The 19,374-nt window shown below is 38.0% G+C and overlaps 1 protein-coding gene and 1 pseudogene across 1 annotated transcript; one reads left to right on the forward strand and one right to left on the reverse strand.

Moving 5' to 3' along the window:
* Positions 1-265: 265 nt before the first annotated feature.
* On the forward strand, positions 266-2,409 carry LOC120127059 (receptor-like protein kinase FERONIA). The gene is made up of 2 exons (XM_039145067.1): positions 266-1,606; positions 1,974-2,409. The coding sequence occupies exon 1, from the start codon at positions 291-293 to the stop codon at positions 1,281-1,283; it is 993 nt and encodes a 330-aa protein (XP_039000998.1). The 5' UTR covers positions 266-290; the 3' UTR covers positions 1,284-1,606; positions 1,974-2,409.
* Positions 2,410-3,403: 994 nt separating this feature from the next.
* Positions 3,404-6,259, reverse strand: LOC120127052 (annotated as a pseudogene).
* Positions 6,260-19,374: the final 13,115 nt, after the last annotated feature.

The raw sequence follows: 19,374 nt of genomic DNA on the forward strand, positions 1-19,374 counted from the left end.
TTAATCTGCATAGCCATCTCTGATTCATTCACAAAATTAAGATATTTAAATAATAAAAAATGGTAGATCCAGGGTTCAATTTGTCACTTTTTGAAACTACCAGTACCTAAGAAATATTTATATCCAAAAAAGTTGGAGGGGACAGGCGGCGCGCCCTCCGTGATCCACGTGGTACCATCCCTGTATCACATATTCAACGACGTTCCGACTAGAATTCTTAAAAGGAAGACGTTCCAGCTAAAATTGGATGAAATCGTAGCTAACAATAACTCTCAAGGTCTGGATTTCAAATGAGAAATCCTTTGTTTTCAATCTTATGTTTCTGTCGAGCATCTGAAAGCAAATTAAAGAAGATCAAACACCGAACGACCAAGGGAAATGGTAAATCATCACTTCCACAACACCTATACCGTCGATTTTCACTCGACGAGATCAGAGCGGCTACCGATAACTTCGATTGCAACTTGGTTCTTGGTAAAGGTGGCAGTGGCGTTGTATACAAAGGCTTTTTCGACGACGGGGCCTCGGTTCTCGCGGTGAAACGCTTGATGGGATCGTCGATACTTGAAGACTTTCGAAATGAAGTGCAGCTACTTTGCCAGCAGCCACACCAACATCTTGTTTCTCTCATCGGATTCTGCGATGCCGGAGACGAGAAGATTGTAGTGGTGGATTACATGACCCAAGGATCGTTGTTCGATCATCTCCACGGAATTCGCCAAGATCCCCTCACTTGGAAACAGAGGTTAGAGATCTGCATTGGGGCAGCTCGTGGATTGCATTATCTTCATGCAGGAGCAAAGAGAGCAGTGATCCACCGTGACATAAAGTCCAGCAATATTCTGTTAGACGACCGAATTGTTTCCAAGATTGCTGATTTCGCGTTGTCTAAGATAGGCCCATTTAGTTTATCGAAGGCCCCGATCAGAATAGAGTTACCTCCTCTCGAAGACATAGATGTGGAAACAAGCCGAAAGAGGATATTTGGTACTCTGGGTTATTTGGCTCCTGAGTTCTTGCATGAAGCTACGCCTACACTCGTGACAGACAAATCAGACGTTTTCTCCCTTGGGGTTGTTTTGTTGGAAGCAATTTCTGGTAGAAAAGTAATAAAGTTTGACGTGATGGACGCTGCTACTCGATATTTCCTTGGGTTAAAGAACACTGAAGAATGGAAGTGTTTATCAGATCATCGACCCATTTTTGAAAGGGAAAATAGCTCCGAGTTGCTTAGAAAAATTCCTGGAGATTGCTTTCAGTTGCATCCATGTTCGGGAGCATAAACGGCCTGCTCTGGGTGAAGTTGAGGCGACATTAGAGCTTGCTTTGGAGCTCCAAAACAGAGCAGACTCCGAAATGGAGTGGCTCAATCCCCATGGAGAAGTTGTGCATCAAGTAGATGTCTCGGCATCTGCCTTCAATTACGTGGCCGATGTATTCTGACCCCACGGAAGTTCTGGTCTTCATAGCTTGAACGTTGAGGAAGCATTCAGCTGGAAAACTGAGGATATGGTGTCGTAAAATTGAAGATATTGAATCTGGATGTTTGGACGAGTCAAATTAGGTGTCGTTAAGCAAATTGAATTATTTCAATCCCTTTCTTCGGGTATCTTCCTTCATTATTATTTTATTTTTATGTCGTGAATTATGTGTGCGTCTGCTATGGTTAGGAAGGAGCAGTTGACACTACACATTGATCAATTAAATAATTCTGATGACTAATATCATCTTAGGCATTGTTAATTCTACACGCTTGAGATGTTAAGTTTTTTTAACCTACACATATGGTCATTACATTTATAAAAAATCATTTTAGTCATCTATTTATTTTCAAAAAGTCCCCAACTTTTAATTCCATTTTTATTTTGATCTCTTTCCTATAATTTTGTTATTGACATGTGTCTTTAAATTGTAATGATACATGTCATCAGATTAATTATTATATGTCCATTTGACTTGCTCATTCTTGTCAGGGTATTCATTTGGATAGAAGTACAGACGAAGGAACTAGGGGAATTCATATGTGAACTCGCCACGAAATATACGAGCTGTCATGTAAGGAACTTCAGTGACAGGATTCTTGATACGAAGCAAGGGATGTAAAAGAAGAGGCATTAGAACGATCTTCATCAGCGTCGGCAACCCAGTTTCTGCTATCCTAATAGAATGTAGTGTTGGACGAAGCACCACAGTACAAAAGTATGTAATCGGTAGGAGTATAAGGAGCTGAACTTGTGGAAGCTGAAGAGAAAAGGGCGAGGAAGACGATGGTAATTAAGAATAGCATTGTTATTTTAGTGTCATGTCTAGAAGCCCTGCAACTTCGAAAAGTTATATAGCAGAGTATGACTTGAAGGTCAATTGAGTATCAAACCAGCTAAGTTGTGAACGACTGGAAACAGTGACTCCTCCACAGACTTGTTGCATGTAAGAAGTTTCAAGAGTAATGACATTTCAGTGACCAGTGTTGAATGAGCCAACGATTTTAGTGGTCGGCTCATGTAGAGAGTGGTTATGAGTAGTTAGTTTTGTAATAGTTAGTTAAGTGTTTACTTTAGTTACTATGTATATAAACATTGTATTATTCATTTTGCAATATAAGAGGGATTATTCATACCGTGTATTTACAAACTTTACAGCTCATGAGTGTTTTTTGGTTGTTAAGAAGCATTTATAGATCCTTTAGTTCTTTTAATAGAATGATGAGTTTATAAGCAGTAATGTTTGAGTTTGAAGGTGAGAAAACGTAACTTTTGAATCAAGTGAGGAAGAAGAAATGAAGGTCAACTGGAATGGATAAATATGCGGACGTAACTCGCAATGCTGGCCGAGTCGAGAGCTTTTTTACTGTAAATCAAATTTTAAAGCATAAATTACATATTTAGTTCTTAAACTATTAATTTTATTCTGTTTTGGTATCAATTTTTTTAAAACTATACTTAATGTTCAATTTAGGTTTCATTTTAGTATTCTACCTTTAAAATTTAACGGAACTACCATACGTGGTATGTTTTCATTTGGTAATGATGTATATAGGTATATGATGATTATTATCTCCTTAAAACAAGAAACCTCCTTGATTCTCACCCTCGTATCTTAGTCCGGTTCGTTCGACGGGAGGTAAATGGAGCGGCTCAAGCACTTGCTAACTATATTTCACATCGTCTTTGCCTTTATATTTCAATCTATAATTTCGGATTGTATTGCTGCAATTGTTACGTCTTATGCTATGTTCAATCAATGAATATTGTTTATTTTTAAAAAAATTGACATTTAATAATAATATAAATATAATTTGATCTAAACATTAAAAAAAGAGGTACACGAAATTACCTAGAAATATCTTATATTACAAGGAAATGGATCTTTCTCAAATGAACTTGGATTATTGTGAAGATTCCTACTCAACAGGCTGCAAGTTTCGTTCATCGTCCTTGGGGATCTCTAATCTCTGAGAACACTGCCTTTGACGAGTGTTTATCAGAATACCTAGTAATAAAACTTTGTTCATCACTTGTCAAACTGAAAGTACTAATGCTCCTGGAATTCATGACATGATCGCCAATGCTACTGAACACTTCCCCACTGTCATCTTCCATTGCATAGGCTGTAAAAGGGGTCTCCTTGTCAACGTCTTCTTCGATGCTGGCACCAGCATTAGGCGTAATCCCCTCTTCCACAAGTTCTTGCAATTGAAGTGCGAACTGTAGTCCCCATAGCATCCATCGATGGCCTCTCTGTTCCTTCTTCATTCAAGCAACTCATTGCCACTTCGACGAACTTTTTCAAACACTCAGGCACAATCTAACCTTTCAAAAATGGATCGATGATTTTGTGAAGTGTTCCATTTTGATGGCATTGTTGAAACCATGGTGCTAAGCTTACCTGAGCCTTCTCAGCAGAGCGGCTAAGGGTGGCCTAGCACATAATTTCACAGAGGACCACTCCGAATTAATATACATCGGATTTGTCTGTCAGTTGTCCACGACGGGAATACTCGGGATCCAAGTATCCGATACTGCCTTTTACTACTGTGCTAACATGGGTTTGCGACATATTGGTCGGGCCATCTCTAGACAAGCCAAAATCCGAAACCTTAGCCACCCATTTCTCATCCAACAAGATATTTGTCGTCTTGACGTCACGATGAATGATTGTGTGTTTAGCACCCGAGTGAAGATACTGCAATCCAATTGCGGCACCAAAACAAATCTCTAGCCTTTGTTTCCATGGAAGAGGAGGGTTTTCTGTGTTGTAAAGATGATCACGAAGTGTTCCATTGGCCATGTAATCGTACACGAGGATCATCTCGCTGCCATCGTTGCAATAGCCTATCAATGAGACCAAATGGACGTGGCGTAGCTGGGAAAGCATCTCGATCTCGGTCCTAAATTCGTGAGCACCTTGTTGAGACCCCGGGTTCAACCGCTTGATTGCGACTTGCGTAGCCCCACAGTCGAAGAATCCTTTGTACACGTTGCCGAAACCTCCGACGCCGACGATGAAAACATCATCGAAGTTATGAGTTGCTGCTTTGATCTCAGCCAGTGAAAAGTAGCGACAAAGATCAGAAGGCAGAGATGAGCCACGAGATTTGGTTGACTTGGATGATTTCACTGTAGAGGAAAGCTGACTCAACTGTAAAACTCCCTCAGTATCTTTGACTCTCATCTTTCGACAGAAAATGAAGATACAAAGAAGTGAAAGAACAACGAAGCCCGATATTAGGCCTCCCACGATGCCGAATACTGCTTTGTTGTTCTTCTTGGAATTGGTTGAACTCTGCGGTGAATTTCCTCGTTCATTTACCGGGAGTGGATCAGGGTTAGGTCCGGCCAGAACAGCATCACTGCTCAACTTGAAGATTTCCAGGCCATTCAAGATTGCATCAGAATAAAGAGTTCTCCAAGCTGGCGAAGGATGCAAACCAATAGAGAGATTTGCTGTTTTTGGTTTCCTCTGTTCCTATTGCCACTACGTAATCCCTATATACGGGAATCTCATGCCCACCACTCCATGCTATAACATCTGCTTGAGTTTCCGCAGTGAAATTAGCCAAGAAGATCTCAAAGACTCGATCACCTTGTTGAGTTATCTCATTTTGGAACTCGCAAAAATGTAATCTTACAAAGTAATTGAACCCAGAATCAACAGGAAACTCCCAGGTGAGAATGTAGTTCTCATTCTGTGTCTTGTTCGTCCCCATGGTCCTGGCAGTTACATAAACCTCCCTTGGAGCAGAGAAGGATGGGATTTTACTGCTGAAGGTGAGGTTAGTCGTGGTATTAACAGGAAGAGCACTTGGTTTCATTATTGTCACATAGTCGTTGTCTTTTAACCAGTGCCGGAACATCTCAGAATCATCTCCTGGCGAGATTTCCTTCCCACCAACGTTGATTCGATACATCTTCTCAAAGGAAGTGTTGTTTTCTAGGGTGTACAATGTTCCCTGAGCCTGGCCTGTAAAAGTTACCCCATCTTCATCTCCGGCTGCTGCATAATATAGATCAGATGGCATGGAAACAACTTCGATTCCATTGATGAAGGCAAAAGAATCAGTGATATCAGGACGTGGAGTGAAGGTTATGTTTAACCTTTGACCTTCATCAACATATAAACAATATTCCTTGATAAGTGTAGGTTCACCACGAGCATGAAGTAGAGCACTGAAATTCCGGGAAGGATAGAAGAACCAGCTTTAACAGAGAAGAAAGCTTTATTAGAATGGTCTGCGTAGTCTGGATACGAAGTTGGATGGAAGTAGAAGCGAATGAACTTTGGGCCAACGGTGAGGGGAATTGAATAGGTGAACTCTGAGTAAGATAGACGTGCAGTGGAATAAGGTACCGGATCAACTGATGAGGGCAGTTGGGATTCAAGTTTAACAACTGATGATTTGTTCTTATTGTTTGGTTGCTCTACGGGGATGAATTTTCCACCGACATCTCCGAACCATTGACGGCCATCAAGAGATGGGACACTCGTGGAAGAACCACAATCAATTCTGATGTTTTCTATAGGGATGTAAGGGGTAACATCTCCTGTAACAGGAACGACATGGTATTGAATGAAGAAGAAGAGGCAGGGAAGCAGGAGAAATAATAGGTTTTGAAGGCAAAAAGTAGTTTTGCTTGAATTCTCCATTGTAGGGGGAAAACAGAGAACCAGAGAGAGATGCATAACGAGAACAAAGCTTGCAAATGAATACAGAAGGACAGTGCAGGCCAGATTCTATTAATGTATTACATTTTAATTTTCTTACAACATTCTTCCTTTCCCTTCTTCCACATTTGTTTTCATTTATGTAGTCAATTTACTGCAATTCCACATTGTAGATTGATGTCTATTAGATTAAATGTCGCGAAAAAACATTTGGAAATATCATTACACTGTATGGGCCATGGAGGACTTTGTCGTTGGTACTAGACCTTTCGGCACGACATTGTTGCTGCTATTTATCAGCTGTCCAAATGATACGACGCAGTTGTCCGAAAAAATAGAGGTCGTAAGAGACTCGCTTTGTAGATATTTTGTTTAACATGAAGTGAATCACGTTGACAAGTCAATGCATGTGATAACTATATCTACTCTGACTACTTCTTAAAATTCGCAACTACCCCATCTAATGTGAATTAATAAACGCCCTCAATAGGAAAAAATATTTTATTAAAATGATAAAAGTATTATTATAATAATATTTATAATTATTTAAATTTATATTGTTGATTATATCACTCAGTGAGTTGATACTAAAGTAAATTGAGAACTAATAAATTGAGAAAATATTAAAAATATTCTTTTAAAATGATAATAAAATTATTATAAGGTTATTTTTAACTTTTTACACTTAAATAAAATTTAAATAAAATATTTTAAAAAAATTATTTAATTCATATACATGATTAATAGAAATTTATATAACTCTTTAGTTAACCCACTTATAATTATTTGTTGAATAATTTTTTTAATATAAAGTATTTTTTTCCATTTAAATTAAAAGAGTGACATTGCCTAATATATATAACTTATTTTATAATTTAAAATTTTATACTTTTTAATTAAATTAGGATCGCAAAGTTAAGTCACATTATATTCAGTAAATATTTGATAATATTAATGAAATGTATGTTATATTTTTATATTAATATAAGTTAGTCTATTTTCTCCGTAGATATCACATAATTTAATATATATAATTTGTTTTTTACGTTTTTTTATGTAATTAAATTTGTTTAACCAAATCAAATTCTATCAACGTTTAACATGACTGACGGGAAGTATAACATGTTGACAAGTCAATGCTCGTGAGTGAATAAGACTCTTGAAACCTAGTTTCCAGGAATTGATGTAATCCTCGATAACTATATACCACCAGTGCCAAAACGTTTGCCTTGGAAAAGGGTTATTGTTTCTTTTAGATATTAAAAAAAAACTTAAGGATTTTTTATTTTTGATTTTCTTCTATTTCAATATTTCGTTTATTATTTATGGAAATTTAACAGCCAAATTATTCATAATGAATTCGTTTGATAAATAAAATTAATTAAATTTTTCATAAACAATTCAATTTGATATAAGTTAACATGAAGGCTTAATTAAATATTCAAATTTCTACTTAATTTTTTCTAGTAATTAAGAGAGAACCAAGGATTGATCGTTTTCTTTTCATATGGTTCTTGTTTTCCCCCAACCATATATGCAGGCATTTATGAACTTACTTCACGAGAAAATGAGTTGAAAGGATACGCACATCCACTTTTTTAATCATTTCAATGCCAAAAAGCTCTTAAATTTTGAAAACATGCACTATATCTCTCTTGACGACATTGCATTTGTGTGGGGATATTTTCATTTCCAGAGTAGAAACATGGAAACTTGTTTCCCAGACATATCTTTTTAGGAACTCTTATAATTACCCTTATGGTTCTGCATGTTACAAGCACCTCTCATGCAACCGGCTTTGCTTCACTGACTGAGAAGATCAATGTCACTGCCACCAGCTTTGCCGACAGCGATGATTTTGATTTGGAGTTCTTAACGAACCCCGATATCGGTAGAATGCTTTTCGACTTTAGATACCTGATAAGTCGCTCCCGCATCCGTATGCGGCCGATTGTGAATTGCAACAGAGGGAACGCTTATGCGTCATGCTTGCCTGCTAAAAACCAACGGATAAGATCAGAACGTTGCGGTATTTACAAGCGTCGTGGTTGCTTCTAGTTCTACCTAAGTTTCTTTGATGAGACCAAGTGGTAACTCTTGTGAATGAACTCCTTTATTACATATTTTTCTTTTTCTTTTCTCAGTTTCAATGTCAAGATTTATGGCTTCTATGTGTAAAATTTACTTAGCATCTACCCTACGGATAATGGAATTTTATGTTTGTACTTAATTTTACATAAATTATAGTTATTTAACTGAATTAATGTAGGTTGATACTATATTTTTTAATAATAATGTAGATATATTTTGACGTGTTTACAAATAATTTATATGAAGTGAGATTTAAAATCAAGTAAAAAAATTATTACCTTAATGATGTTCTTATAGTGATTCATGAATTTATTGATAAATTATATATATTATCATCTTCATCGTATGATTGATGACTTGTGACTCTTTTAATATACACCTTAGATTTTGCAAGCCTACGACGTGCAATTAACAATGCAAAAGGTGTACGTTTGTTGGATGATTGTGGCTATTAATTTACTACGATTTTGATTTGGCGTTTAAGAGAACAGTTTGGCAGGGTCTGCTGGCTCCCAAGATGGGAAAATTGACATTTCATCTCTTCAAATTTTGCGAAATTATATAAGATTATACTTTGAGCCTCACAAAAACTTTATCATTCGATTTGACCCCTAAAGAGGTTGCCAGCTTCACCCGTGTCTGGCAAAGCGTAGTTTATTGGACTACATATTAAATCCCCGTTGACAAATGAATTCACATGGATATTCTAGCTTATAAAGATTCCATGACCCCAAAATTTGTGCTATTTAAGGAGTCATCGGTTGACGTTTAAGAGATGAGAGTTCAAACATACAAGGAAAATCGGAATGAAGTATTCGTCTCTCTCGCAATTCTAGTGCTCGTGTTCTGCAACTCCACGAATCCCTGTAGAGCAGAGTCAATGGAAACTAACGGAAGCGGCGATTACGAGTGGGAGTTCTTGACGGGATCTCATAGCAGAAGAAGAAATCTCCAAAGCCGTCCTACTTTGATTTGGATAGCAAGTAATGCTCCTAGGCCAGTCGCAAATTGTGGGAGAGCTAGACCTTATAGGTCCTGCCTTCCCACAGAAAACGCTCCCGTCACGGTGTCAGCACGAAGGTGTAGTATTTACAATCGGGGATGCTAAGAAAAACTCTGGCATTACGACCGCCTATGCAAAGAGGATTTGAAGTGTATTTAGTATTACATTACTTTGAAGCTTTGGTTCTTTTTGTATGAATTTCGTCAATTTCTTTTCAATCTTTATCCATCATATTATTGAATTTTATAACTGGTTAGCTTGATTCACCATCATGTGATTTTTTAGTTTGTAATGAACAAATTCAAATTTCAATGTGATTTCGTGATAACATTTATTATATTTTTTATTTGAATGTATACAATACTGCTTAATCGTAGATTACTTAAAAGAAGTATGTCACCATTAGTCCCCATTTCTAAATTCTAAAATAAGAATGTTTTAATTATCACAAATTGTGTGTATTTTACCAAAGACTAGAGCTCTATAAAATAGTGTTCTCTATTGGTGAATATATAGGTCGATTTTTTAATATGCATTGATAAGTTAAACAACGCCAATTCGGTACCTAATTGCAGAAATTGAAAAGGAGTTATACCGTGACATAGACGAGTAATAAAATTTCAAGTGATACAAAATTAAATTATCAATAAAAAAATATTTAAATTATATAAGAATTTAAATTTTTATAGATACAATCACACCCATAATATCCCATTGATCCATCTTTGTTTACGATTATGATCGTGTTTCATCATGCTCTTACAAGTACTATGTGACCTTTGTAGACGTGCACACGTCATACGTGGTTGTACTTGCTAAAAGATAAGTCACAGGCAGTTCATGCGTTTCAACTGTTTCATCAGCTCGTTTCTACACAATTTGATTCGAAAATACAAGCTGTGCAGAGCGATTGGGGAGGAGAGTTTCGCAGCCTGACTCGTGTGCTTCTAACAGCTGGTATTTCACATCGATTAACTTGCCCACACACGTCTGAGCAAAATGGAGTCGTAGAAAGAAAGCATAGGCATGTCATTGAACTTGCTCTCGTACTTCTTGCTCAAGCATCTATGCCTCTTAAATTTTGGTCTTATGTTGCAGTAATGGCAATTTATCTTATTAACAGGCTGCCAACTCGAGTCTTGCAAGGAATGTCTCCGTTTGAATCGTTGTTTCATAAGAAACCCGACTATGCTTTGCTCAGAGTATTGGGTGCAGATGTTTCTCGTATCTACGCCCTTTTAATCGTCATAAATTGGAGTTCAGATCGCAATCGTGTACATTTTTGGGTGTGAGTCCTCAACATAGAGGTTTTTTGTGTCTTGGGGCAAATGGCCGAGTTTATGTGTCTCGGCATATCCAATTTGACGAGTGGCAGTTCCCTTTTGCACTTAAAAATAACGTTGGTACGTATGAGTCTTCTAGTATGACTAGTCGACCTCTTGATGTTGTCGTGGATATTTGTAGGTTGGGTGATGTAGCTCCTGAGATGCTTGGAGATCAGCAGGCACCGATGTGTGATCATGAAGATTCTGTTGGCTTGTCTAATGGTCTTGAAGATTCATCTTCGTCACTTGATGATAATGAAGTTAATTCCTCATCTCCAGAAGAGGTTGTTGCACCTAATGAGTCTGCGCAGGAGTCTAATGCCATTCATCATCCCATGTTGACTCGTAGTAAATGTGGAATTTACAAGCCTAAAGTATTTTCCAGTGTTGTTAGTGATGGTGTTCCAGCTAACGTTCATGAGGCATTAATGTCACCCAAGTGGGCAGCATCGGTTAATGTTGAATACTCAGCCTTGGTTCAGAACAAAACCTGGAGTCTAGTTGAGATGCCAAGTGATAAGGGTCTTGTTGGTTGCAAATGACTATTTAAGCTTAAGAGGAATGCTGATGGTTTTGTCCATCGTTATAAAGCTCGGTTAGTTGCTAAGGGGTTTTCACAAGTCCCTGGTCATGACTTTATCGATACATTCAGCCCAATTGTTAAATTTGCAACAGTATATGTGGTCCTTGCGATTGCGGCTGCTAAGGGCTGGTCCCTAAGACATATATATGTTGATAACGCCTTTTTCAATGGTGATTTGGTTGAAGATGTTTATATGCAATAGCCCCCAGGTTTTGAACAATTTGACTGTGTTGGATCTCCTTTAGTGTGTAAGCTGAATAAAGCCTTGTATGGGCTTCGACAAGCTCCACGAAAATGGAATGAAAAACTTAAAAATAGTCTGTTTGAGTTAGGTTTTACGGTTTCACGAGCGGATGCTTCCTTGTTTGTTCGCATCATGAATGGTTCTTGCACATATCTTTTAGTATATGTCGATGACATAATAATCACTGGGAATTCAGATGATGACATTAATGCTATTGTGCAAATGTTGAACAAAAAATTTTCTTTAAAAGATCTTGGAGAACTTTCATTTTTCCTTGGCATTGATGTCAAAAGGAGAGGTGTTGACTTAGTTCTTAGCCAGAGAAAATACATTCTGGAATTGCTGGAAAGAACGAATATGCTTCGAGCCACTCCAACATGAACTCCTATGATAGCGTCATTGAAAGGGTCAAGTAAATGGAGTGTATTGTTATCCAATGCACGTGAATATCGTAGCATCGTTGGTGCATTATTATATGTTTGTCATACACAACCTGAAATTGCCTTCTCGGTCAATAGAGTAGCTCAATTCATGCAAGCACTGTGCGAAGAAAATTGGTAGTTGTTAAGCATATCCTACGTTATTTGGCTGGCACAGTAGATTATGGTATGTTATTTCCGGCTACAGATACTAGGTTGTGTGTCAAGGCGTTTTCATATGATGATTGGGCTGGTGATGCTGGCGATAGGCGTTCGAAGACTGGCTATGGAGTTTTCCTTGGTAACAGTTTAGTTACCTGGGTCTCGAAGAAGCAGAAAACAATTTCTCGTTTGACGATGCAAGCTGAATATCGTAGTATTACTGAAGCTGCTGCCGAGGTAACGTGGGTTGTTGCATTATTAAATGATCTAGGATTGAAGTCATCTGATGATCCCGTTGTTTGGTGTGATAATACAAGTGCAGTTGCAATGTCTGTCAATCCTGTGTATCATGTGAAGTCGAAGCATGTTGATCTTGATATACATTTTGTTAGGGAGAATGTTGAAGTAGGTTGCCTAAAGATGAGCGATGTGCCTGTTAGGTTTCAGCTTCCTGATGGATTTACTAAGCCCTTGACGAAGGCACCGTTTCAAGTATTTCGAGACAGACTTCATGTACGTCCATGTTAAATAACAACGATAGAAGAAGAGAAAGATGGGAGAATATTAGCAAATAAGGTTGAGTGTGAATGAAGCTAGAGTGGTGGCTGAGTGGTTATGATGTATGTGAGGTTGTTGAGTGATGTGAGTGTGTGTGTGTGAACACATAGCTTTCTGTTGAGTTTGTTAGCTGAGCTGTCATGAGTTTGTTAGATAACAAGTTGTATAAATGAGTATTAAGCCCTCAATGAAATGCATGGAATTACTTCTTTATTCTTGCCGTTAGTTTATGTATACCATTAATCCATTAATAAGAGAGAGAATGAAAGATTAATAAATGGATAATGAGTCTACGAGTCTTCGTCGTGTAACAAACAATACAAAAATGTGTCCATAGTGAGATGTTTGTGGGTATTGATTAATTTCTGCAAATTGTGATTTGAAAGTGATGGCGTTCGGTCAAATAGTCTGGCAAGGCTATACTTTATTCGGAATGATTGAATCCCGTTGAAGAATCGGTTCACATGGGTCACAGAAAAATCAAAATTCTAGCTTTCAAAGATTCCATGACGCTAAACTCCGGGCTATTTAAGCATTGACATCGATTAACAGAGTTCAAACATGGAAGCCCAAATGAAGAAAAACTTGGTCTCTATCGCAATTATAGTGCTTCTAGTATTCTACAGTTCCTCTAGATCAATGTCATGTTAAAGTCAAAGAAAGAGGCTGAAATTTCAACAAAGGAGGGGTTGCATTTTCAACAATGTTTGGCTTGATTTTCAAAGTTGGAAAGTAAACAAAATGGGCGGCTGAAGGAATTCAAATGGTGGGCTGCCTAACTTTGGTTGAAAATTAGTATAGGGTTAATTATTTTTTTAGTCACTAGACTTTAGGGTATTTTCAAAGATTAGTCCCTGAGTTTCAACTATAAATACCCTAGCTCATTTAGCTTCAAAATCATCCCAAAATCTTCCAGTCCTCTCTCAAGTGTGTTTTGTAAACACCTGTAATTTTTTCTCTTTAGTAAAAGATCTGCAGCAGTCCGGAGACGTAAGCACAATTAGCTGAACTCCGTTATCAATTTTTCGGGTATTATTTTTTTCGCTTTTATTTTGTATTCTCACTAATATGACTATAGGGAAATTACTTGTTACTCGTTTATTTCCCAACAACTGGTATCAGAGCTTTTGGGTTGTGAATTTTGTCAATTTTTTACGAGGTTACTATTCGGGTTACTATTCATATGAATAGTAAATTTCGTGAATAGTGAAATTCGGTCGGCGATACGAGTTTGCCGACGGAGGTGTTCTAATACACGACGGTTCGCAGAAATTATCAGAAACGATCCAAACGAAGCCAGATTCGAGTGGGAGCGATGGCTGCAGACGAAGGGAATGTGAAAATTGAAAAGTTCGACGGTGCAGACTTTGGATTTTGGAAGATGCAAATTGAAGATTTTCTATACCAGAAAAATCTATATCAACCCCTCTCAGGAAAACAACCAGAGGGCATGAAGAATGAAGACTGGGCTCTTCTCGACAGACAAGCCCTCGGAGTTATCCGACTGACGTTATCCCGCAATGTTGCTTTCAACATAGCAAAGGAAAAGACCACGGCGGGTCTTATGACGACTCTCTCCAGTATGTATGAGAAGCCATTGGCCTCAAACAAAGTTTATTTGATGAGGCGATTATTCAATTTGCGGATGACGGAAGGGGCATTGGTGGCACAACACCTAAATGAACTCAACACAATCACAACCCAGTTGAGTTCAGTGGAAATTGAATTTGATGATCAAGTTCGAGCTTTAATTCTCTTATCATCTTTACGAGACAGTTGGAATGCTACTGTTACAGCAGTCAACAGTTCGTCGGGAAACAACAAATTAAAATTCGACGATGTTCGGGATCTGGTATTGAGCGAAGAAATTCGACGGAGAGCATCGGGTGAAGCATCAACCTCCTCAGCCTTGCACAAGGAGTCCATATGGAGAACTTTATAAAGAAATTCAAATCGTGGCAGATCGAAATCCAGAAGGGGAAAATCAAGAACAGGAAATAAAGATTTTACCTGTTATAATTGCGGCAAGAAGGGCCACTTCAAAAGAGATTGTCGAGCACCGAAGAAAAATACCAGCGCACAGGAATCTGCCAACATGACGGAGGAGACAGGTGATGCCATGATTTTAAGCATCAACAGTCCGATTGAATCATGGATTTTGGATTCAGGGGCATCTTTCCACTCCACGCCATGCCAAGAAATCATGGAGAACTATGTCAGTGGTGATTTTGGGAAGGTTCATCTAGCTGATGATGAAACCTTGAAGATCGTCAGAAAAGGAGACATCCGATTAAAGATGCCAAACCAGACCACCTGGACGTTGAAAGGTGTGAGACATATTCCTGGTCTAAAAAAAATTTTGATTTCTGTTGGACAGCTTGATGGAGAAGGATATAGTACAACCTTTTCAGGCTGTGAATGGAAGATTACCAAAGGAGCACTCGTCATTGCTCGTGGTAAGAAGATTGGTACTCTCTATGTAACCTCAAACTTAGAGAATATCATTATTACATCAGATGTTGATGGAAAATCAAACCTATGGCACCAAAGGCTTGGTCACATGAGCGAGAAAAGGATGAAGACACTTTTCTCAAAAGGGAAGCTGTCGGATCTAAAGAATGTAGATGTCGAACTATGCGAGGATTGCATCTTTGGAAAACAAAAGAAAGTCAGTTTTTCAAGGATTGGCAAGACTCCCAAGGCAGAAAGGTTAGAATTGGTTCATACTGATGTATGGGGACCATCCCCAGTTTCATCTCTTGCATGTTCACTATATTATGTCACATTCATCGATGATTCAACAAGGAAGGTGTGGGTTTATTTTCTGAAGAAGAAATCAGAAGTCTTTAATACCTTCAGAAAATGGAAGGCCATGGTGGAAAATGAGACTGATTTGAAAGTCAAGCGGTTGAGGTCTGACAATGGAGGAGAGTACAGAGACAGTAGATTCAGAGATTTCTGAGCAAACAATGGGATCAAGATGGAGACAACAGTTCCCATAACACCGCAACAGAATGGCGTAACAGAGCGTATGAACAGAACTCTGAATGAACATGCCAGAAGCATGAGAATACATGCCGGATTGCCCAAATTTATATGGGCTGAAGCTATCAACACTGCAGCTTACCTGATCAACCGTGGGCCTTCAGTTCCTTTGGATGGCAAAATACCAGAGGAAGTTTGGAGCAAGAAAGAAATAAACCTTTCACACTTAAGAGTGTTTGGTTGTATTTCTTATGTACACATAAACTCTGCTGAAAGAAGTAAACTTGATACTAAGCCCAACAAATGTGCCTTTGTTGGTTACGGCGATGATGAGTTCGGTTACCGGTTTTGGGACTATGAAAATTGGAAGATCATCAGAAGCAGAGATTTCATTTTCAATGAGAATGTGATGTACAAAGACATGTCAATTGTAGAATCAAGCAGCTCCAATACCAAAGTTGAAATAAAGGAATTTGCTGAGTTCGAGGAGATTTCTGGAAATGATGTTCAGATCAGTCCTGAAGCAGTTCAAGAAGAACCAGGCACACCGGAACTAAGACGCTCCTCCAGAATTCTTAAACCAACCCAACGGTATTCTCCTTCTTTGCATTACTTGTTGTTGACTGACAATGGTTAACCAGAGTGCTATGATGAAGCAATGCAAGTGGAGGATTCAGTCAAGTGGGAGTCTTCCATGAAAGATGAGATGGACTCGCTTATGTCAAATCAGACGTGGGAATTAGCTGAATTACCCCAGGCAGAAAGCGCTTCACAACAAGTGGATTTACTGATCAAAGAAGACGATGGGAGCAAACATTACAAAGCGAGATTAGTTGTCAAATGTTTTCAGCAAAAAGAATGTATTGACTACAATGAAATTTTCTCTCCAGTCGTGAAACTGTCTACTATCAGACTGGTGTTGAAAATTGTAGCTGCAGAGAATTTACATCTTGAGCAGTTAGATGTAAAGACAACTTTCCTTCATGGTGATTTGGAGGAAGAAATCTATATGAGGCAGCCAGAAGGCTTCATAAAGGCAGGCAAGAAAAACTTGGTATGCAGGTTGAAGAAGAGCTTGTATGGTCTAAAACAAGCTCCTAGACAGTGGTACAAAAAGTTTGATAGTTTCATGGGTAGCAGTGGTTTTACCAGATGCCAAGCAGATCATTGTTGCTACATCAAGAGGTTCGACAACAGCTTCATTATTTTATTGTTGTACGTTGATGACATGCTCGTTGCAGGCTCAAACATGCAAGAGATCATAAACTTGAAGTAAAAATTGTCGAAGCAATTTGCTATGAAGGATCTGGGCGCTGCAAAGCAGATTCTTGGGATGAGGATCAAAAGAGACACAAATTCAGGGATTTTGATGTTATCACAGGCTGAGTACATCAACAAAGTACTCTCCAGGTTCAACATGCAAGATGCTAAACCAGTAAGTACACCTTTAGGTGTTCATTTCAGACTCTCCAAAGAACAATCACCAAAGACGGAGGAAGAACGTGCACACATGGTGAAGGTGTCGTATGCCTCAGCAATTGGAAGTCTGATGTATGCCATGGTTTGTACTAGACCAGATATTGCTCTACAGTGGAAGCTGTTAGCAGATACATGAATAATCTGGGCAAGGTACACTGGGAAGCAGTCAAATGGATCCTCAGATATCTGCGGGGTACTACAAACAAAACACTTTGTTTCAAAGGTGGAGATACGATACTGACAGACTATGTAGATGTTGACTTAGCCGGAAATATTGACATCAGAAGAAGTACTACAGGGTATGTCTATACTTTAGGAGGAACCGCAGTGAGTTGGGTTTCTCAACTACAGAAGATAGTTGCTCTCTCCACAACTGAAGCCGAATATGTCGTTGTTACGGAAGCCAGCAAGGAGATGGTTTGGCTCCAAAGTTTTTTGGAAGAGTTAGGCAAGAAACAAGAAAACAGTGTCTTGTATTGCGACAGTCAAAGTGATATTCATCTAGCAAAGAATCTGTCTTTTCATTCCAGGACGAAGCACATACAATTGAGATATCATTTTATTCGGTCTCTTCTGGAAGATGAGATTTTGAAACTTGAAAAGATTAGTGGAGCTCAAAATCCGGCAGACATGTTGACAAAGACGGTGACCACGGAAAAACTGAAGTTGTGTTCAACTTCAGTTGTCATGCTAGAATAACAAGACTAGAAATGATGATGCATTGATCGAGGTGTGAAGACAGATTAAAATCAGTCTTAAAATGGGAGATTGTTAAAGTCAAAGAAAGAGGCTGAAATTTCAACAAAGGAGGGGTTGCATTTTCAACAATGTTTGGCTTGATTTTCAAAGTTGGAAAGTAGACAACATGGGCGGCTGAAGGAATTCAAAGGGTGGGCTGCCTAACTTTGGTTGAAAATTAGTATAGGGTTAATTATTTTTTAGTCACTAGACTTTAGGGTATTTTCAAAGATTAGTCCCTAAGTTTCAACTATAAATACTCTAGCTCATTTAGCTTCAAAATCATCCCAAAATCTTCCAGTTCTCTCTCAAGTGTGTTTTGTAAACACCTGTAATTTTTTCTCTTTAGTAAAAGATCTACAGCAGTCCGGAGACGTAAGCACAATTGGTTGAACTCCGTTATCAATTTTCGGGTATTATTTTTCGCTTTTATTCGTATTCTCACTAATCTGGCTATAGGGAAATTACTTGTTACTCGTTTATTTCCCAACATGTCAGTGGAAACCAACAACAGTGGCTCCACCATCGCCGACGACCACGACGAGTTGGAGTTCTTGATGGATTCACATAGCAGTAGAATCCTTCAAAGTGTTGGAACTGTGTCCGGGGGAACAGGTAATCCTTATCAAGCAGTCGCAAATTGTGGGAGAGGTAGGCCTTATAGCTGCATCCTGAACCCAAACCAGCCCAAAATACCAGAGCACTGTGTATACCAAGGGACCGATCGTGATTGCTAGAGGTCGTTGAACTAAACAATCGCCGATCAAGATAAGGAAAAGAAAGGATTGTCAAAGTGGGTAAATAAATCAAATAAAGCTTCTATCTCCCAAGTTTAAAGGAAAATAAACTCCATCTCAGATTCACGTATTTCTATTGTTCCTTGTGGTGTCTACTTATTCAAATAATTGAATATGACCAACGTTCCTCTGGAATAAAGGTTAAAATGTCACTGTTGAATGTTGATATCTTAAATTAAAAGTTTATATCATTGATAGTGAATTTTTTCCCTATGATATCTAAAAAATAATAAGGTAAACTAAAATAATTTTTTTGTTATAAAATTTTAAAAGTTATAAATGATCCTTAAACTTTATCAAATTATTACAAAATTATTATTAAATTTATTGAATTATTATAAAATAATCTTTAAACTTATTGAGAATTTATCACAATTTTATAACTTGTAGTGATCATTTTATATTGGGTAAAGTACACAAATGTGCCCCCGATTTTAGGACATTGTTTTATTGAGTCTCTCGACAATTAAAAGTTATAAAATGATCCATTGACTATAGGGCATTGCTTTGTTGAGCCCCTCGACTATTAAAAGTTACAAAATGATCCCTCGACTATTCATATGTTCCAAACTCATTCTTTTTATTAAATATTTTATGACAGTCTGAGTTAGACGTTAATTGTTGATGAGATATGATAGTTGTTTAAAATTTTGGGATCAGATTTATCATATCACAGTTAGTAGGTTAACATACAACTTAGATTGTCGTCAATTTTTAACAGATGGCGAGTTCGGAACATATGAATAGTCAGGTGATCATTTTGTAACTTTTAATAGTCGGGAGACTCAACAAAATAATGCTCTATAGTCGGGGGACCATTTTGTAACT

Source organism: Hibiscus syriacus, unplaced genomic scaffold (genome assembly GCF_006381635.1).
Source record: "Hibiscus syriacus cultivar Baekdansim isolate YM2019G1 unplaced genomic scaffold, ASM638163v2 tig00110462_pilon, whole genome shotgun sequence".
Classification (NCBI taxonomy): Eukaryota; Viridiplantae; Streptophyta; class Magnoliopsida; order Malvales; family Malvaceae; genus Hibiscus; species Hibiscus syriacus.

Bases quoted from the DNA above. Each gene is read 5' to 3' on its own strand.
- LOC120127059 (XM_039145067.1), top strand. From the start codon at position 291: ATGAGAAATCCTTTGTTTTCAATCTTATGTTTCTGTCGAGCATCTGAA.